At 46.0% G+C, this 20,308-nt stretch overlaps 1 protein-coding gene across 1 annotated transcript in view; it reads right to left on the bottom strand.

The window, feature by feature from the left end:
* LOC126051808 (protein ELYS-like) overlaps positions 1-5,694 on the bottom strand; it is a 41,672-nt gene extending 35,978 nt beyond the window's left edge. Inside the window, exons 1-5 of the mRNA XM_049831499.1 lie at positions 5,572-5,694; positions 4,042-4,295; positions 2,934-3,111; positions 1,955-2,162; positions 519-635 (exon numbers count right to left, since the gene is read on the bottom strand). Of these exons, the coding sequence (XP_049687456.1) occupies positions 519-635; positions 1,955-2,162; positions 2,934-3,111; positions 4,042-4,295; positions 5,572-5,692 (878 nt within the window). The 5' untranslated portion in view covers positions 5,693-5,694. The remainder of the gene's footprint in view (positions 1-518; positions 636-1,954; positions 2,163-2,933; positions 3,112-4,041; positions 4,296-5,571) is intronic.
* Between the last annotated feature and the right edge of the window lie 14,614 nt (positions 5,695-20,308).

Raw genomic sequence — 20,308 nt, 5'->3', positions numbered from 1 at the left:
AGCAGGAAACCATTGACTTTGCTGCTGAACAGTGATCGGTCTCCGCCAGGTGAGCTGACCTGGCTCACAAAGGCTCCAAAGACCGCGCAAGTTGGCACAAGGTAATCCGCAATACTGTCACCTCCCTCCTTTAGGGGCAGCCGGCTGTCACATTGGCACGTTTAGCGCTCGGGATCTGCAGCCCCAACTACTTGTAATGGTATTTTAATCCCATGGTGCGAGTACCAAACAAATCGTGAAGCAGTCCTCAAGAAACAAAGGAAATCGTTTCAGAATGCAAGCACAAAAATATAGCCACTGTTGCTCTGCCTTCTTTCAGAAGGTAGGCACTAGTAGGTCCCTCTTCACATCTGTTAAATCCTTTAAAAATTGCATTGTAAGCTTAACACCTTCCATACCTGAGAGAATCTCCTGCACAGCTACATAAACAAAACAAATATACATGTATCAACTGTATGTGAACAAAGATACAAAAAAATTTAAATGCATTCCGTGGCTTATCGTAACTTTTTATTCACCTTTCTTGTGTAGACTGAACAGCCCACAAGTAGCAACAATGGCGAGGATCATTCTCAGGCTCCTGAAAAGTAACAGCATAGACAGGAATCCTTCCTCCTTCAAGCTGAGAGTGGTGCCTACGTGTTTGGGGGGGGGGGGAGGGAAGAAGAAAGAAAAAAAATGAAAAAAAGAAAAAGGAAAAGGGGAAAAGGTAGGAAATAAAACCCCTGTGAGCCTACGATGGGCCCTAACTGTTTGTGGAAGGGTAGAAGCATCTTCTGAGAAAAGAGCTTATCCTTCCATGCTTATCCTCAAAGTACAGAAGGTCACACTTCCATCTCAGACAAGTGAGTCAGGGAAGCGACTGCTTTTTATGCAACAGTCAAGAGCTGAGGAAATTACTGTCCATCAAGTGCAATAACCTGGGTTTATATCCTCCTCTGCCTAGGGAGGAAGAACATAAATGATTACTTCAGCTGCCAGGCAAAAGACTGTTCCTCCTGTTCCGGCCGACTTCAATATTGAACTTAAAATGCAGCCTATCTTCTGAACAAATCTAGGACAGTGCCAAACACAAGTACTTTCTCATTTCTTCACTCGGATGCTACGTAAAGCATTTTTCCTCCAGACTTCTGAACCTTACGTGTGTCTTCACAATCTATTCTTGCCACCCAATTAGTCCTCCACTGTCTATTTATGCATCCAACAGTTTCTGGTGAGTCACTGCACGTTTGCTTAAGCCAATCCCTATCTGAATTTGGTCACATATTTCACGTGCGATTGCTCTTTGGCAGATATAAAATCGTCTCTTAATTTTTCTATTGCTTATAGATTTACATGCCCCTTATCCTCATCGTGTTCCAAGCAAATTTTCATTCACACACAATGTTGCCTCCTAGTTTGGACAAGGCTGACATGTAGGAAAGAATATCTTGTCAGGCACAGATCAGCTATTGATATTTCGTGTCTCACTAGTTTCATCCTGGACACTTTAAAGAATATTACCACCAAACCCACATTATTAACATACTTAAGCTTCACAATGTATGCCCTAATTGCAGTAACTGGTTCTGCAAAATCATTCCTAAAACCTGGTTCATCAAAATACACACATTTCCTGGCTTCCCTGAACACTACTGATCGGACAAAGCGTCTTAGAAAAATGAGCTCTACCGCATCCTAAACTGCTTGACGTAACCCAAAGAAGCATGCTTTCCACAATCCCTCGAGCCACAGGCACAAGAAGGAAAACAATCCCAGCCCACTGGGGAGAAGGCGGTCCACTTAATCCATGTTTGACTTTTCATAGTTATTTCAGAAGAGGATTTCTAAACATTCCAAGATTATACCCAAAATTTCAGTCCCTAAAATGTTCTCTTTCGTGAACATGCTTCCGTAAGCAAACAATTGAGACCCCTGCACCTCCAGGCATGGCCAGGTGTAAAGGCCTACTTACTCCCTCTTCAAAGTTTTCATATTCCACAGTGACAGGCAGCCATCTGAAAAACCCACAACGAGCTGATTGCTTCTGCTTATGTAGTACAGGGTTGATATTGCTGTTCCTGAAGGATTTTGTAGTTGAAAGCAGAGATGTCTCCCTTCTCTGGTCACAGCTTCTCTTCTTTGTGGAACTTCAGCAGGAATTCTAGTGGCAACTTCTAGACCTACACACACAAAACCACGCCATGAATTAATGTGTTAGGCCATTTAGGCTGCATTTTGAACACTGATGTGACAACACATCTCATCCAATTCTACCGCCCCGGGCAAAATACCCATTTATGCAACGCTTTCTTTTGCATGTTTCCAAAGAACAGAGGAACTCTCTGATCGGACAGGTATTCTCAATCGTATTATAAAACCAGGTAAAAGCGTAACCTTCGTAGACAAATTCTTCCTGGACTCTATAATAATCACGCGTTTGGGCCTCATGATGAAGCTGTCTGAAGCGACACCAACTCCTGAAGCCACTCTTGTAATAGCCAAAACAGCGCATGCAATCCGAATATGCAAATTAGAGAATCCCGTCATCCAAAGGCACGATTTTTGACAAGTCGGATTCATTTTAACAAGCAAGCCTAAAATTTGCCCCAAGTCAATTCACAGAAGCAGAAGAACATTCCCAAGAAATAGGGCGCCTCTGACACCACTTCCTCTCAGGCAGCTGCATTGACAAAACGTGGTAAAATTCCTACACCTCACCGGCAAGCATCATAGTGACATACGGATCTTGGTGGCAGGGGGGCATTTATCCCATTAGAAGGAGTATTAAGTCACTCCCGTTTTTAAGCAGGTCAGGACTACACCAAGTCAAACCGCCACCTGTAATCAGCAGTCAGAAATGCCTGCACACTAGTGTCTTCCAAGTGGGATGCATATTGTTTATACACAAGTTTTCTCACTCTCAAATTCAAGTTTAAAAACTGCAGGCTTACCCGAGGCTTGTGTTTCATTCTGATTGCAAGAGAAATCCAAACAAAGGTCCACCAGAAGTAGATGACCAACATCTGTAGCCACTGCTGCCACTCCAAAGAACCATCGCAGACTCTGATGTAGGTGCCGAGTGCTCACGCTGGGTCCTCCGTGATTAGTTATGGGTTCTATAGCAGTTACCTACAGGAAAACTGCAAGCTAGCATTTAAGCTCTTTGACAAGCTAAACAGAAATCATTCAAAAGTGAAGCCAGAATTAGCACATCAGAAACAAGAAAGTAACTACAGAGGACCATAAGACTTAAAACCAAAGCATTGTTTCCAGTTATATCAAGAAAAAAACAATATAGTGAATCTTGATGTTCTATTAACTTGCACTGATCCTTGTTTACATTCAGATAATGAGACTAGGGGACATTACATCATTGGACTTCCTGGGTTATAGAAGACAGAAAAAAAGGAGTAACATTCCACCAGCCTCTCCCATCTACACAAACACAATATTCAATAAGCAGAGATTCAAGGACGGCAAGCTGAAAGTCAATCTTTCGACAGTCCATCAGTAACTCCCTAACGGCTCTTCTTTCCTATCCTAAGTCAACATAAAAATCTGTTCTGCTCTAAAGCCACCTGCTTGCTAGTCCGAGATTCTGGGGAATGTGTCTAAGTCATTTACAGCACAACTATGGAAGTTTCAGATATTTTAAAGACACTATTTCTATCATATATAGAAATCAAGCATTTAGGAAATGTATGTTACAGACACTGGGAACAGGGGGTTTTGGTTTTTTTCTTTTTCACTCTGGCCAAAAAAAGATAGTTCTCAATGCCTTTTTGTGGCAGTGGAGAATTAGGTAACTATGTGCTCTACCATAAACCCAGAAAACTTGTTTTACCATCAGTAAGCTCAAAAGATTATGGTACCGTTAAGCCCAAGAGTTCGCACCACACCAAGGCTCTCTCGACTGGATACTCTGAAGTGACAGTCTGCACTAATGCAAGATAGAAGAAATACTGCCTGCAAAGAGACGCTCCAAAGCTTCTCCTGAAACAGGATTACGCAGCACCTGACAATGCAAAAGCTTCGTTCCTCCGATTAAACTGTACGTACCCTTCCTGGGAGAACAACTGCTTTAACCACTCTCGATATTCCAAGGTCGTACAGACAGAGAACACTTCCCTCTGCTTCTTCCAACCCAACCAGCAGTCCCGTTCTCTTCTGCCAGGAAAAATCCTTCACCACACGAATGGTGGGAGGCTTTTTCTTTACTCCACGGAAACGGTAAGCAGAGCGCCGCTCTCCCGTCACATAGTTCACTACCTCCAGTTGAGGACCACACGCCAACCATGCCAAGCCACTTCTCCCTGTAAGAGAAAAGAAAGCTAACTAAAGCAAATTTCCAACACAAGATTGCAAACAACGGAAAAATTGCAGCCACTGCCCCTTTCCTTCAATTAAAGTACCCCAAAGGGAAGACCGACTTCCCTAGTTGTGGTCAATTATTTAAAATCACCCATGGAGATCCGCCAGCACTACCTCTTAATGTTAACAACCTCATTATTTTGCACTTCTACTTGTCATTCCCGCACTGAAGGATTTTGACTGTTCGGGATGAAGATGACAACATATTGATCTAGAGTCTTCATCCCATATTCGGCTTGTTTTGGCTAGAAATCGTCTAAATACATACGGGAATACGAGTCTTAAAGCATACTTCAAAGTTAACAAATCTAAACCAATTCATTTCTAGTTTATTAATTTTACTTGACACACGCCTGCTTGGGGCAGGGATTTGGATGGCAGCAAGAAATTATTGTAAAATGGGCACTGCATGAGTAAATCTAATCTTTTACATGGGCTGATGACAGAAAGAATTTAACACATTTTCTTTCACTGAACAAACTCGGAGGAAGTATTAACTCAATTACTGCACTTTCAGTCAGGTAGATGGATTCCACCTGGTCTAACAGAAGCCTAGACAACCAGACAGGTACCCAGCTAGCTCTACTTGTGGATCGCCTAGAAAGTCAACTACCTAATCTGCTTAGCCACTTTCAGCAGCTCTCCCTGGGTACTCATCTGCACCCTGTTAAATACGTTGGAAATATGGCTGCAGCGCTTAACAGTGTTATCCTCTTCCTTTGCTGTTTGTATTCACACTAGGAAAAGACAAAGCCTCTGTAACGGGGGGGTGCCTCTGTAACGGGGGGGTGCCTCTGTAACGTTGTAGAAGAACTAGTTCAGCATGTGGTGTTACGATGGTCATAGAGCTTGAGCTGGTACAAATAAACAGGGCCCAAACAACACTATTACTTTTTTGAAAACTGTCTTTTATTTAATTAAAAATTGAGTGACCACGACATTGAGGAAGGCCCGCTGACTCAGCATGCTTAAGTAAATTATTTGAATAGCACAAGACTGGTGAAGGTTGCTGTAATTTCAAAGTTTAACTCTACTAGTTGTAAAGTTTTAACATTAGCATTTTTAATAGTTAAAACTTCCTTCCTTGCTGTTCTCTCGAAACCTGATGCATCTTAACAGCACCAGCCTGACACAGTCGATACTGTGACCCTGTGCTTCAGGTAACCTCCAGACAACAAGAACTTCAGACCGAGACCAAATTTAAAGCAGAATGCTCACCTCCAGAAAACTTCCCGCGCAGCACAGAACCTAGGGTTATCTCATCTTCCCCAAGTGCCTGAGTAGTCACCTCTGGAAACTGCAGCAGACTGCTCGTTACCTGAGCAGATAGGTGTTGCATTCTTCACTGTAAATAAAGAAAAAAATGCAAAAATAGACTCATGTCAGCCATAACTGAGATTTGCTTTCTGAGATTGACAGAAGTTTCATCAGTATGCCGCAAATAATCCCTATACAGCTCCTGTAGCTCTTTTCCTTCAAAAAATGGCACTCAGGACAGTTTTTGATCTCACAGCAGAGCAAAAGGACAATGCTTTTACTTTTCTAATGCCTATGAGATCACCAACAAAAAGTGACACAGGGGTATTGATAAGGTCAATAACAGGAAAAAAACCAATACACCGAGTTCAAGTCTACTCAGATATGTAAGTCTGTAGTAAGATGCGGTCCGAGAAAAAGCGTATTTCAATTAGCGCTGCAGTAAGAGGTATGAGTTTCCATTTGTCCTTGCTCTTGATTTTGTACTTCATTATTTATTGCCAATTGTCTTCTAGTAGATTTCAGGCATCATTTGTGTCTTGTTCACTTCTTGTGTGTTTATTTTGAACTTTAAGGAATACTAAGTCCTTTACTACTTTCACTCTCAAACTCTTCCAGATAATGTACTGTTGATGTTTCCACATCACAAGCAATACAGACTTTCATAGCTCATCAGCTGGAAAGTAGTTTTCCGTACACTTATCACCTGAACGTAACACAGCACCTTAAAACACGGATTCTTTTCTACACTTAAATCCCCATATTCCTTATTCCAGTCCTTTCCTTCCTATTGCCAGTCCTTATCACATCTCTGCAGTATTTTACAAAAACTTCGAGGCCTTTCAGTTTCCACACCTCTATCGGTGCTCCACAGACAGTTCACATTTCACCATGTCAAGACAGATTTGGGGGGGACACACACACTTAAAAGCTCAGGTGACTTACAAGATTGAATAGGAGGCTAAAGAAGAGATATGCCACACACGTGGAAATACAAACTACTTTAGCTCACTACGTCTTGCAAGTTCTATGGGTTATCGAAAAAGCCTCCGGAAGACAAGACAGGTTCAAGCATCTCTTCAAATAGCACTGCTTTCTCCATGGAGTCTCAGAAGGAAGATATTCTACGTAGCTCGCTGTTCCTGGGCGTTACACGTGCCGACCAATTCGGGCATCAAACAGAACCCTTACCCTATGCCACAAACCAGTACAGCCAGCCACTTCAATGGGCACACAAAGCCCACTGCATTAACTGTAGCACACACGTTCTCCCGCAAACAAAGTTTTATGGTTGCTCCTTGCAGCGTGCACTAATAACCTATTTTCCTTACGGCATAGGAGGTTACAGCTAGTTCTGAAGACCAGACTCTGGGAGCAACACAAAGTTATTCAAGGGAAACGCTTATAAATAATACCATTTACACAAATTGTACTGCTGTGGAGAAAGGTTATGCTCTAAAGCCTGGGCACTGGAATCTACTATATTTCAGGCCACAAGCACTCTACCTGAGAACACGTTCCAGTATCTTCTGCCAGCATGAAAACAACGAGCGCGTGAAACACAGGCAGTGTGAGCCAGGGTCCCGCACTAAGCGCAAGTCAACCCTCGGAAAAAAAGGTTGCCGATGGCAAAGCCAGTATCGCAGGGTGCTGCTGCAGCCAGCCAGCCTGACTGCCCTGCCAGCATTCACAACTAGCACAGGTCAAGTTCCAAGTGGGACAACTCATTTGCAGCACTTTTCTCGCGTTTGCTTTTTGGTACTTGCCATCCTTCCACAGTGACAGCCGGATGAACTTTTGCACTGCATCCAGGGGCTCCAGAGAGTAAAAAGCCCCACAGTTTGACCAGCCTTCTGGCTCAGTTTAATTGTAATGATTTAATCAATATGGTTTATGAGTAACCCATAATACCAAATACAAATACAGATCTATTGGGGTGGTGAATAGCATCTCTCAAAGGCCTTCAACATCCAACTGTTTTGATAGGTGCCTTCAGCAATACCGTGATGCTGAATAAGAAAGGAGGAATGACCAGAGAAGATTATCACGGGAAGAAATTTCAGAAGAGGAAGAACAAGAGTCACCCTGCGTCACCCTGCCTTTGCCACTGCCTACCTGGACAGGCCAAGAGCACAGAACTTTGCGTGGCCAAATTGCACATCAAATTTTAAGATACTCTACTGGGGAGAGTTGAGCGTAAAAACAAACTACTCGCCACCCCAAACTCCCCACCAAATCAGAAATAATTCTTCTCTGGTGGAAAGCTCGCACCTTGACACAGTGTACTCCTGCCTACAGTACACATCAAATGTGCTTATCAGGCCCATACCACCGCTAAGAACCACCAAATATGTAGCACTCCAATGCCCGGACCGTTCATGGAACTTTAAATTTAATTCCACTGCAGTTATTAACGGCGTAGAAAAGCACGTGAAAACGCTACACCATCAGGCATGCCCAGGTTTCCTCCAGTATGCCAATGGGCATTTGAAACATTTTGTTCCTAGGCATCTGGCTTGGCAATATGGAACTAGGAAGATAAACTCCATAATAAAGCCTGAACTGTATATACAGTGACCTGGCTATTAGGATGTTTGACTTGCATCATTCTGCTAAGTTAAACCAAGGATTACTGGCAAATCCACACAGTGGGAAAATAGTTAGATAGAACCAGGTTAAAGGCATGAAGCCTCTCCTTTAAGAGAGATATCCAACGCTAACTGCACTTCTGCTCTCTTTGAAAACAACAACTACAGTCACATTCCTCCTTCTGTCTGGTAGAAAACGGATCAGTGTAAAACGCCACAGGCCTACTCCATGTTCAGGAGGAAGCCAGAATCCAACCTCCCAGCTGTATCCGACACCAAAGTGGTCTGCGCACAAGTTGCCAAAATTACCGTTCTTCTTCACCCTTGCTACTTATGACCTCTAAACACCATGAACTGTTTCCAAAGAAAGGAACATGCCACAAGTCATAGACTGATGACAGACTTCTGGATTAAAAATCCCCAGGAAAAAAAAAAAAAAAAAAAAAGAGAGAAATTACATGTTCAAGTGGAATCACATACAGCCAAGTCAGAGTTCTGCGATGTCAGTTCTGACTGACGGTAGTCCAGGAAAATCAAAGGCCAACAATGTTACAGGCTTACTGAAGAAAAAGCTAAAAACACGCTCAGTCGCAGCTGAAGATACGGCTTCACAAAACACGTTGCCTTCACTGCCGCCGGAAGAGAGGCCTTGCTGCCGCCTCCCATCTCTCCATCTGCTCCTTTGTTCTACTGCTGTATTCCTGTGGCTTACCTTGCACTGACTTGAGCACTTTTTAGAGCACTTTACGAGCCAGGTTAACTGCCTAAGCAGACGGGAAACGAACCCAGAAGAGGAGCTAGTTTTCCACCAGCTTAGAGAGTTAAACTGGCTGGCAGAGAGAACGAGCAAGCATGAAAGTTGGCACAAGGAAGGAGGCAGGACAGCGCGCTGGGAAGAAGGAGAGGGAATTCGTCCGTCTCCATTTGGTGGCAGTAAGCCGTTATGCTAGCTCATACACGTGTGAAACTACGCACGCAGTTTGCAAGGAGAGCTGCAGAACCCTTTCCTTTTAGAAAGGACACCACCCGAGACACAGCCAGTCAACTTTTAACTCCCTCGTGCGCGTAGAGACTCACTGTCTCACTGAGAAAGGCTGCAGCTGACAGGCGTCATTCTTTCATTCAGCCAGATGTGGAAGCTAAAGCGATTTCAGGGAAGTGCTACCTGGCGATCAGAGAACGGACAACAGTGTGCGACACGATTCAGGTCACATTTTCCAAGGAAACAGGACAAAGAGTGGGACGAAGCCAAAGAAGAAGAAACGGAAGAAAAACTAAGTTCTTTTGAGAAAAACAGCATCCACTTTGTTGAATAACGCGTAAAGATGACAATGACAGAATTTTCTGAATTATAATTAACGACTGGTTCAATGACATTTTCCCCAGAAAAGCAGGAGGCAGCTCACAAGTGCTGGAGGAGCAGTGGACGGAAAAGACACTTTCTGCACCTTAGTAGTCGGGTTCAGTGAATTTGGGCTTTGCCATATTTTACTCCTGCCGAAAGAGGATTTAGTGAGTGAGTTAGCAGGTGACTTTGTGAGTACCACAGGGTCATTTCTTTCCCACTTAGGCAGAAACACCCCCCCGCCCCGATGCTTTAGGCAACAACCCTACATTTAATCCAAGGCCTAAGTTCTAGTCTAAAAAGCCACCAGCGAAACAGAGACGGTCTGTATCGGAACTCCACAACCAGGCTTATTTCACTCAAGTGCAGCCTACAGATTCTCCTGCAGAGTTTGTGCGGATGCTCCACAAGCCCAAACCTACAGCAGAAGGCCAGGAGAAGGAAGAATTTCAGCTCTCTATCCCAACAACCCCCAACAGCTAAGACCATAGATTTGACTTCCCCTCAAATGAAAACACAAACAAAACCAACACAGCTCAGAGTTTGACACTGGAGCCAGTTTACCCAGCCACCTCCTATGGTTATTCTCTAACACGACCATACTTGCATTCAAGAGTCGAAGCCCCTGTCTAACGTGGCTAAGCTAGCAAAAGTTCCTCAAGCCCCTCCTGAACTTACGCTCTTTTTACATTGCTTGGCGTACCTGGACAGACATTGGTGCCAAGTGTCTCAGTAAAGAACACAGGCGCAGCCTTCCTAAGAGAGGGAGACAGCAGCTGACGTTTCCAGCATACCACACCGGTGTGCCATCGCCCTGGTGCTTGCCCCTCCCAGCACAAATTCTAGAATCACAGAATCACAAGGAAGAGAACTTCCAGAAGTTCTCTTCTGGAAGAAGAAGGCCTTCCAGAATCACTGGAGGCCATCTGTTCCAAGCCCCTGCTCAAGCAGGGTCACCTAGAGCAGCCTGCCCAGCACCACATCCAGACGGCTTCTGAGTATCTAGCTCTGAAACGTACTTGGACAAACAGCAACCTGACAAGCTGAACCGCAGAAACATTGGCAACACGTGCAACAGGCCCAGGCTTTTCGTGACTCTCTCCTACCAATTTAAGTATTCTCTCCACCACACAGGTGAAAAAATACCACACCAGCAAAGGCTTGTCACCATTACTTCTCTAAAACTATATCCAACAGCTTGCTAGGGAGAAGACACAGAACTAATAAGAAGCCCAATTAAGTTCATTTCACCATCTTCAAAAAGCAAACCCTAGGCAAATCAATGCAGGAAAACGAGCTGATGCAGCAAGTGGATGAGGAGCTGTCCTCAGCAGAACAGGGTACTGCCCTGTGTGCCCAAACACCTGTGACAGCTGCCAGGCAAGACTGATGCCATCACCCAGACCGATGGGCCTAAGGCGGCACTTGAACTACCACGTTTAGCCGTACACCCTACACGGGGTTCAGCATTCCCGACAGAATGCAGCCCCTGAATTTCCCCTAGTTTTACCAAACACCATCAGCAAGCAATTACTAGAGCTGAAAGACTGACTCCACGCTTCCTTCTATTGGCAGAAGCTCCAGACCTCGAGGCCAGAAGAAATCAAGCACTTTTGTTTAAGTCAGCAACTTTGCCGCGTGATGCAGGCTTCATGCAAAAATCAAGAGACCCCCACAAAACGCTCTGGATTCCTGTAAAGCTCTGCTCCCCCCATTAAACCCAGCCCTCTTCCCACAATCAATCGCCGCTCTATGCAGAGAGCCAATTTCCCAGCTCCTCTGTTTGGCAGTTACCCATGTTGAAGCAATAAAATGGTTCGTGAAAAGCAGCTGGGAGGGGAGCAGCGTATGGCCTTTCAGTGAAGGTGTGCCTTGAACGACTTATTCATCAAGTCACCACCAGGCCCCTTCTTTCCCAGAGCAGCCCGTCATGCACTCCTTGGCTCTTACACACCGCCACAGCCTCCTACTGAGATGCTTCTCTCTGGCTAAGTCATGTGAACTTTGGTTGCTTTCAGAAACATGCCCAAAACTAAACGGGGGGGAGGGGGTGTTGGGTTTGGGGGGTTTGGTTTTGGGGGTTTTGGTTTGTTGTTGCATTTGGTTTTTTCTTTCAGAAAGTGCAAAGAACACATCTGCCCCAAGTTCTAGGGTGTTCATCTCATGACTGGTTTTAAAGTGAAAACCTCTGGTTCTGCCTGTCAAGGACTTTGAAGCGACCCAAGCCTGAGCTGCTTTGACATGGCTCGGTACATTCACTGGCATCTTTTATTTCAGTCATGATTTCTCACAACTACAAAATGAAACCAAGAAACCGTAAGGTACTTAGAAGTAGACAGAATATTCTGTTATCTGAACTCATGCGAGATTTGCTATTATATTGTGGACCCTTAACCCAGGACTACATTATTGCCAGTTTACCCAGGCTGAAAAGCCCCTGGAGGGTCTCGTCGGGGCATTGCTGGCAGAGAAGCGTGTGAGTAACGAGTCTTAAAATGACAAGAAGGGGAAAACATCGGAAGCAGAAGAGCAGAGGTTAAGGTATCTGGCCACGATGCCCATTACTGGGAAACTCGCCTGAGCCACTGCAGCGTGCTGGTGCTCCCACTCCTTCTGGGCTTCCTCCAGCCGGGACTCCCACGTCGCCTGCGTGCTCCAGATCTGCCACTTGTTCTCAGCCAGCAAAAACCACACCTCTTGTGAACAGCAAGACAGCTTTAACCAGGGTACCTATGTGTAAAATATCAAACCCCGTGAGAGACGAGGACCAGCAGCGAGGAAGCCATGCAGTGGGAGGCGGTCTGGCCTCTTGCAGAGCAAGCCCTTCCACCCCAAACCTCCTGGGGACCGTATGGCACGTGGGGACACAAACTCACCTCGCTGCGGAACAGCGGAGATGTTTGTTGCTGCTGTCAGCATCCTGAACTGGAAATGAAAGCTGCCATCTTCCTTGTCCTCTTCTAACCAGAAGGCGATCAACAAAACACGGCGCCCAGAGCGTGCACAGGAGCCAACCCCGGCGAATCCTCCTCAGCTCCATGCCCACCATACTTCTTCAGCGTTACAGATTACCAAAAATGCCTCCTGATAATGTTTTGGGAAGTCAAAATCTGCTTGCTATTCATAGCTGTATTTATGCTGAAATACGTACGTGTTCCATTGGCTGTTGGTCGCCCTGTGCTCCCGAGCCCAGCCAGTCTGGACAACAGTTTGTTATTTTCAGCCTGCGGTTGGTTCTCTTAGAAGCTTCTCACTGGGACTTGCATTTACCACTGCTTTGTTCCTCACCCGTTTTGCCCTTTTAAATATGGAAATACATAAAAGACAAAAAAGAAGCTGTTACCCAGACAATCCCAGCAAACGACAACGTTTCCAACCAAACGTGACTTTGGGGTTTGTTTTGTTTTGTTCTTTTCCCTGTTCGGAAATTTCCCATGTAGCTCTGGAACTTCACAAGCGAAAAAGTCTCACAGCCACTTTGCTCCTTCGGTGGAAACACCCGATGCCCTCTCTTGTACCGCTACCAGCAATCACAGCCTGGTTTGGTTTTGCCCCTGCCAGCCCACGAAAGCCCTTCTCTTCTCCAGCTAACCCTAACTTGCAGCAATGTAGCCATAGCCGCTCTGCCTCTAGTATGCGGGGCAAGATGGGATGGGATACTTCAAAACCACACCTCACCCACTCTAAGCGTGGGTACAGCAGGGAGGCAGGCAAAGGACAACTCCAGCTGCCCCTGCACGGAGCTGGCTCAGGCGTGGGGAGTTTGCTGGTCTGCGTTCATATCGGCACATGAAAGCAGTTCAGCTCTCCGCAGGACTGAACTGCTGCTGGAGACATTAAACCTTCTGCTCCTGACACCTGCGAACAGCCAGGCTGCTGCGGCTACAAGGTCACTGAGCCCTCATCCGCTTTGGGATAACGGACTGGGGTGTAAGTGCCTGACCTCTTTTTATGGGAGAGGGAATAAGAAGGCATTAGTGCTGGCGTCCCAGCAAAAGCCTGACTGAAAGGACTGCAAAGAGAGCGGTTTTCAGTCCTGAGGCCCAGGAAGCGCAGGAGGAGAGCAAAGGGGAGCAGAGAGGGAACCTTCTCCTCCAGAAGGAGCTGACGGACTGGGAAAGTGGCCGGGAAAGCAAGCTGCTCCTGGGCAGGAAGGAATAGCTCTGTGTGGTACTGTCGCTGGGCTCTGGGATTGGGAAGCAGAGGCGACAAATGCCTGGCAGCAGGCTTCACTTCTACGTTCTACGTTTCAACCACGGTTGGGCTGTGGGACCCCAAACCTCAGCTTAGTTTTAGAGGTGCTGTGTTCCTGGGAGAGGAAGGGGAGGAAAGAAGCTCAATTAAGTCACACATATGAGGGAGACCTGGAATTCTGAGGAAATAGAGTTACCTCTGTCGCACAACTTAGGTGTAAAAACATATGCCGTTCGTTAATAAGGGTAAAGAATAAGCTCTTAATGTGCCGCCCCTGCCTATGGACAGATTCACCCTTTCTTCCTTCCAAGCTGTCAGTCCCGTTGAACTGGTATCCTCTGTCATTTTGCCCAGCACCTGACCGCAATGTGCACCAAGACCAGAAAGGGGAAACTTATGAAAGCGTACCTTTCAGCATATCGTAAGGTTGACAAAGTTTCTTCGTAACAGATGTCTGCTGGACTCAACGGCCGCAATCTCTAAGCAGATGAAAAGTATTAACTGACATTAGATTTTGAAGGAGGGTTTTTAAAATAGTTTTAAACACTACCAAAAACCAGATAGGGATTAACGTGGAAAGATAGACCATTAAGTGCTCAAATAGAAAAGGAGAACCCAGGTATCTTAGCAATCTGGCCATATATTAACTCTTTCTAATACTTGTGCCAGAAGAGAAATGAGACAGAAAGAAAGATGAGAAGACAGAGGTGGTTTTTTGCAAAAATTGATACTGAAGGCGCTCGAATCCTGCTAACTCTGCCTTAATGCTAGCACCAACGCAAAAAAAAAAAAAAAAAAAAAAAGCGCAAAACCACTTTGATGGTATTTGTACAAGTAGTAATTGAGGAATCTGTCCTTCAATTTGTTCAAAACATCTTCGATGAATTACGCAAGTTAGCATTTGAAGAAACCCAGGTAAGCTGTTTTGAGAGTATCAGCATTTACAGTCAACCTTTTCACATGTGCACATTTTCTGTTCATATTCTTCCATCTTTCATTTAATTGCACTTCCTATTTAAAAACTACCTCTTCAAAGATGCTGGAGCATACAGTTAATTCACCTGAGACAAGGAAGAACCTAGGGGAGTTTCATCTCATTTAGGCATGCAACCGCTGGTGCACAGCACAAACAATAATCTCAGAATTCAGGGAAAAAAGGACTTGTTTCATAATGCTGCCTAGTTTTAGGTAGGTAAAGAACACGGCTTTTATATAAAACAGGTGCTTCTGAGTTTTATAGCTACATTTACCTAGATGTCGATAAATTTTCACAGATGTGCAGAAAACTCTTTCAGAAGAAACGGAGGTTGTATCTCTAACGTAGACAGAGATATCTCTTTTGTGCCAGCCACATTTCTGTTCCGAAAACAGAAGTGCTCTCCATTTGAGTAACGCGTTTAGTAGTGGCTAGAAGCTTTTGAGACCAGCAGAGGGGATCTCCCCTTTATGTTGCACAGGAAGCAAGGTCAACTTTTAAACTACACTCCCTTTCACCAATGTCCGAGCCGCACAATTCTATTTCAATGGGCAAAGCGGGTTATAAATTCAAGAATCAATTTACCATGATGGTCCTGCTGCTTCCCCCCTGAGCAGACTGCAGGAGTCTCGTCAGGACCAAGTCCCTGTATGGGATATGCACCGCCCTCTTTCCTGCAGCGACCTCAGCCAGAGCACTAAGGGAAAATAAAGTGAAAAGTAGAAGCATGACTATGAAAAGCAAATCTGGGGGGCTGGCGGCGGGGAAGAGGCTACCAGATTAGAAACTTCCGTATATTCATGCTTAGGCACATGCTTCAGTATGTTTGCGCTCATGGACATCTCAGGCTTTATTCATTTAAGTAACTTCATTAGCCAGACGGCAAGGAATCCTGAAAGGAGGGAAAACTATTTTTCACCTGCAGGAATTTAATTTTTACTTCACAGGAAAGGATTTTAAAAACAAACAAACAAACAAACAAACAACAAACAAAAAAGAGGAAGAAAAATACCTGGTGACATTTCCTAATGTGGTTAGACTTAGATTTACCCACCTGCCTTCCTTCAGCCTGTCTCCTGCAGGTCCTTCAGAGGATTTCTGCCTTTCGCTTCCTGCCAAGTCCGCCAGATTTGTAACTGGCTGTTTGGCGATTGCTCCATCGAGAAAAATCTGTTACAATACGGTATCAACAGCAGGAAAAATTACCAAATCCGTCGCTCAGACATTATGAAGGAAGATACAGAAAACGGTACTCCGCAGAAACGCAGAGGCAATAGGTTGTGACAGTTACCGCTATCGGAACACCTGACATACGACGAATTGCTTTAAATACGAGGACCACAAAGCAAACGACCTACCGTCTCTCAGGATTAAGCAGCAGACAAAGCCGCTCATCCCCTGCACCCGCGGAAAGGGGGTATGGAAGCACCGCTGGCTCCCAACCTCCCCCGGCTGCAAAGACGACGTCTCCCTCCCATCCCCGTCCCAGAGGAGCCCAGGACTGGCCGGGCCTGCCAGGGCTGAGCAGCTTTCGGAGCTGCCTGCGCCAGCAGCCGTGGGGAGCTGAGCTCGCGTGTGCTCCAGAGACGGGTCACGCACGTCCGGGCCAGCCGGAGCCCCCTCCTCCTCAACCAGCCCCAGCCCGGGCTCGTCCTGCGTAAGCGGCTCTGCAGACCCCTCTCCAGCTCTGTCGACAGGGGACTTCAGCGAAAACGGTAGTTCCGGTGTCAGTCTCCCGAGGAGAAGCGTTGGGGGAGCGACGACAGCAGCAAGGCCCGCTGTCCGGAGCAGAGCCGCGAGCAGTCGCCTCCCCCGGCCCGGCTGCTCTGAGGTGGTTCAGCCGCCCGTCAGCAGCAGCACCAGGCTCACCCAGCACCCCTCCGCCTGGCCGGGGGCACACACAGCGAGGACAGCAGGATTCGGGCCACGGCGACCCTCTGGGGTCACGTCTTTGCCACCGCCGCGCTGCGGCCTTCCCTCACGCGGGCTCGGGGCGGTGCCGCAGACTGCCCCGCCCTTGTGCCGTGCCCTGTGAGCTTGCTCCCTGCAGGGCTGCTGGTTAGCGCGAGCCCAGGAGTTCTGCCGAGCGCTCACGGGCAAGCAGCAGCTGCCAGAGAGAAACAGGGACCACCGTAGGTTATTTCTGGACACCAGCGAGAGATTTTCAAAGACCGCCTGTAATCTCTGGCACACAGAGGATCTTAAAGACGGAGCCAACCTGCAGGCAGGCAGTGGTTTCGGACACCTCTGCCTTCGGCGATCCCCGCTCCGAGAGCAGCAGTGGCGGGCAGCGTGCAAGCGCCGAAAAGGTGGGCTGGCAAGGCTGGCCCTGCAGCCCGGGGTGAGGCAACCCGACAGGCTCTCACCTGCTCGCTGTCGTGGAGGTGCCAATAAACAAGGGTGGGTCTAGGTAAAACAGAGCCACCCTGCGTTTTGCGTCTGCACGAACTTCCACGAGTTCGTCTGACGGTGCATCTAAGAGGACCGAGTTCATTCAGAGTGCTAAACAGCTATCCTGAACGGTGGAAACAGTGCCTGCACACTACACCTCTTCCAACTGGATGGTGACGACCCCCTGAGGCCGACGGCTGGTGGCATTCACGGTAGTCGTAGCTGCTCTTCTCATCTTATTCCCGTGTTCCATTAACCTCTCCACCTGTGCGTAAATAGCCCAGGGCACCAGCTTCAAACCGTCCACTTAAAAACCTCGCTGCTGCTCTTCTCTTACCTTGAGCCCACCAGGCTTCCTGGTTTTAGAGAGCCAAAATGTGTGACCAGCACAAGAAAAAAAACCACGTTACGCTTAGTAAGGATAGAACAAAAATTAAGATCGACTATGGCGGAGCACGGGGGAGTTGTTGGGGCTTTACCATGGTGAGAAGTTCATTCCCGGAGAGTTCCACTTGCCAGGCAAATTTAATCTGCACTGAGAGCTCACATCTGTAGACTTAAGACGTTTGCAACGTTCAGGATAAAGGCGTCATTTGCCTCTGCTTCTGTCATCGCCATTAGACAAGGAGTTTAAACAAGCTTATTCCATGAGCCGCTAAAGTGAATGAGGTCTGTCTTCCCCTGTGCTCATTTTTTTCCTATTTTTTTCCTGCCCATTGCATCAAACCTGTCTGAAATTGGCCACGTGGCTCCAGACCAATGAGGAGGAAGGTACAGGGGAAAGTAGTTCGCAGGCAAGTGGCAAACTGCATAAACCTTAGAAGGAAAGCTAAAAATTCAGTGCTCTGACACATACACCATCTTCAAAATCCCCTCCCAGCTCAAGAGAAACAGATTACCCATTTCCAATTAGCAACGAGTCCCGCGTCTGCCAACGTCAGAGACTAACGAGATGAGGAGCAGCGGGGAAAGAGAGCAGATAAAAATGCTAACTTTCTTCTTAACCCCTTTCTTCTTCACCAAGGAGCAAAATACAGAAAGAAAAGTACTACAAGGGATGAAACAGCTTGGCCAGTGGCACGGCAGAGCAGCCGGGCAGCAAAAAGCAGCACAAAGGTGCTGGTTTGGGTTTTTTTGTAGTTAAGGTCTACCAAAATCTGTAAGTCCATCTCAGTTTTCACAGCCTACGTCATCCTTAATTTTGAAACTTGGAGGAAAACTGAATATGGCTCTTAATATTCCTTTCCTTTTTTTTTTTTTTTGGTGTGTATTATTTTTATTATGTCATTAAGTGGATAAGACAAATGAAAAATGTAGCGAGTAAAGCTAATATTGGTGACGCTTCTTGAAGTACTTTACGTAAGAAGTTTGATACTTGCTAACTAAAAGAGCTGTGGAACTTAATCATAGTTTATTTTACTTTGAGGTAAAGATGTGACTCTGCCTTTTCAACTAACAGTGTCAGTGGCCTGCTGTTTGAGTCTACCAGAGTGTACTCTGGCTTTGTGAACTAATGACTGTATATGCCAAGTCATGTTTTCTCCTCCCTTAAAGGTACCCTAACTGCTGTTGAAAGTTTCCTGAAGGTGAAATCTGGGCCTGAGGTTGGTTGGTTTACGCCTTCTTGGAAACTGAGAGGTATTTGTGGTGACTTCACTGTAGCCCATTAGAATAACTGTTGTTACATTAATTCAGACCAAGGAACAAGCTGGCAGGTCTTTGGTGATGGCTCTAAGAACTTTAGGAGCTAACAGAAGTATGCCGAGCAAACACGCTTTTGTAAGGTTCGTTTGCATAGGCTGTCTACCTAAAGTTTGCTGTGTTAAGCCATTTCAGGAAATAATATTTGCAGAGATGTCGGAAGGATTCATACATAAATAAACTGTAACAGATACATAGTGTGTTGCCAGTAATCCTAGTGTTTGGCCGTTTGGTGGGTTTTTTTGCTTGCTTGCTTGTTTTGTTTGGGGGGTATGTTTCAAGGTACATGTATTAGCATTACAGGCATTAAAGTATAATAATTGCAACAAGGTGTAATGTATGTAATAACTGTAAGGTCATTATTGAAATAATGCAACGATGACCCAAACCAAGACAGTGTTGGTGCCCAGCAATGGAACATACTGCTTCTCCTGTCCTGTCCTGAGCACCCATATTGCCAGATGGGGCCCAAGTCATAGCCTGTTCTTATGAGCATTGGGAGGAGAGGAGGAAGTGCGTGGATTGGGAGAGTAATATCTGTCTGTTAAAGGACAGGGAATAGTAGTTAATGAGAGTGTATAAATCTGTATGTTGGGTATAAAGGTGGTTTAAGTATGTAGGATAAGTTGTAAGTGCTGGTAAGAAGGGATTTAGTAACGAGAATTAAATACAATGGGGCAGTTTTTTATATATATAGAAAAATAAATATAAAATCTTCTCTGTATTAACTTCCGTGGGACCTGAGCATGACACAAATGGTATGGCGTAAGGGGTGGAGATTGCATTGGGTCTGGCTGAGATGGAGTTAATTTTCCCCGTAGCAGCCCTCATCGTGCTGTGCTCTGTACTGGTGCTAGAAAGGTGCTGATAACACACCAGCGTTCTGGCTGCTGCTAAGCAGTGCTCGCACAGCATCAAGGCTGGCTCTCCAATATTTCCCCCCGCCCTCACCCAGTAGTCTGGGGGTGGGCAAGATTCTGGGAGGGGACACAGCCAGGGTAGTGACCCAAACTGACGAAAGGCGTATTCCGTACCATATGATGTCTGCTCGGTGATAAAAGCTACGAGAAAGGAGGAGGGGTGGGGGGCATGTGTTAGTACAAGGTTTGCCTCCTGGAGCAACTGCTCTGTGTCCTGAAGCCCTGCTTCCCGGGAAGTGGCTGGACATCGCCTGCTGATGGGAAGTAGAGAATAAAGCTTTTGTTTTCCTTTGCTTCTGCATGCGGCCTTTGCTTTTGCTTTAGTAAACCGCCTTGATCTTGACCTATGAGGGGTTTTTTCCCATATGATTTTCTCCTCTCCCTGTCCTACTGAGGAGGGAAGTGATAGAGCGGCTTGGTGGGCACCTGGCATTCAGCCAAGGTCAATCCACCGCATTTCAATGTACTTTTATGCGTGTAATCGTAATACATCTATGTAATAATGTGTAATATATGTAATAATTGTAAGGTCATTATTAAAATAATACATGAAACCTTCAGATGCTGAATTAACTACGGTTTC

This window comes from Accipiter gentilis, chromosome 28, assembly GCF_929443795.1.
Source record: "Accipiter gentilis chromosome 28, bAccGen1.1, whole genome shotgun sequence".
NCBI classification, from domain to species: Eukaryota; Metazoa; Chordata; class Aves; order Accipitriformes; family Accipitridae; genus Astur; species Astur gentilis.
This window is presented reverse-complemented; position numbering and strand designations above follow the sequence as displayed.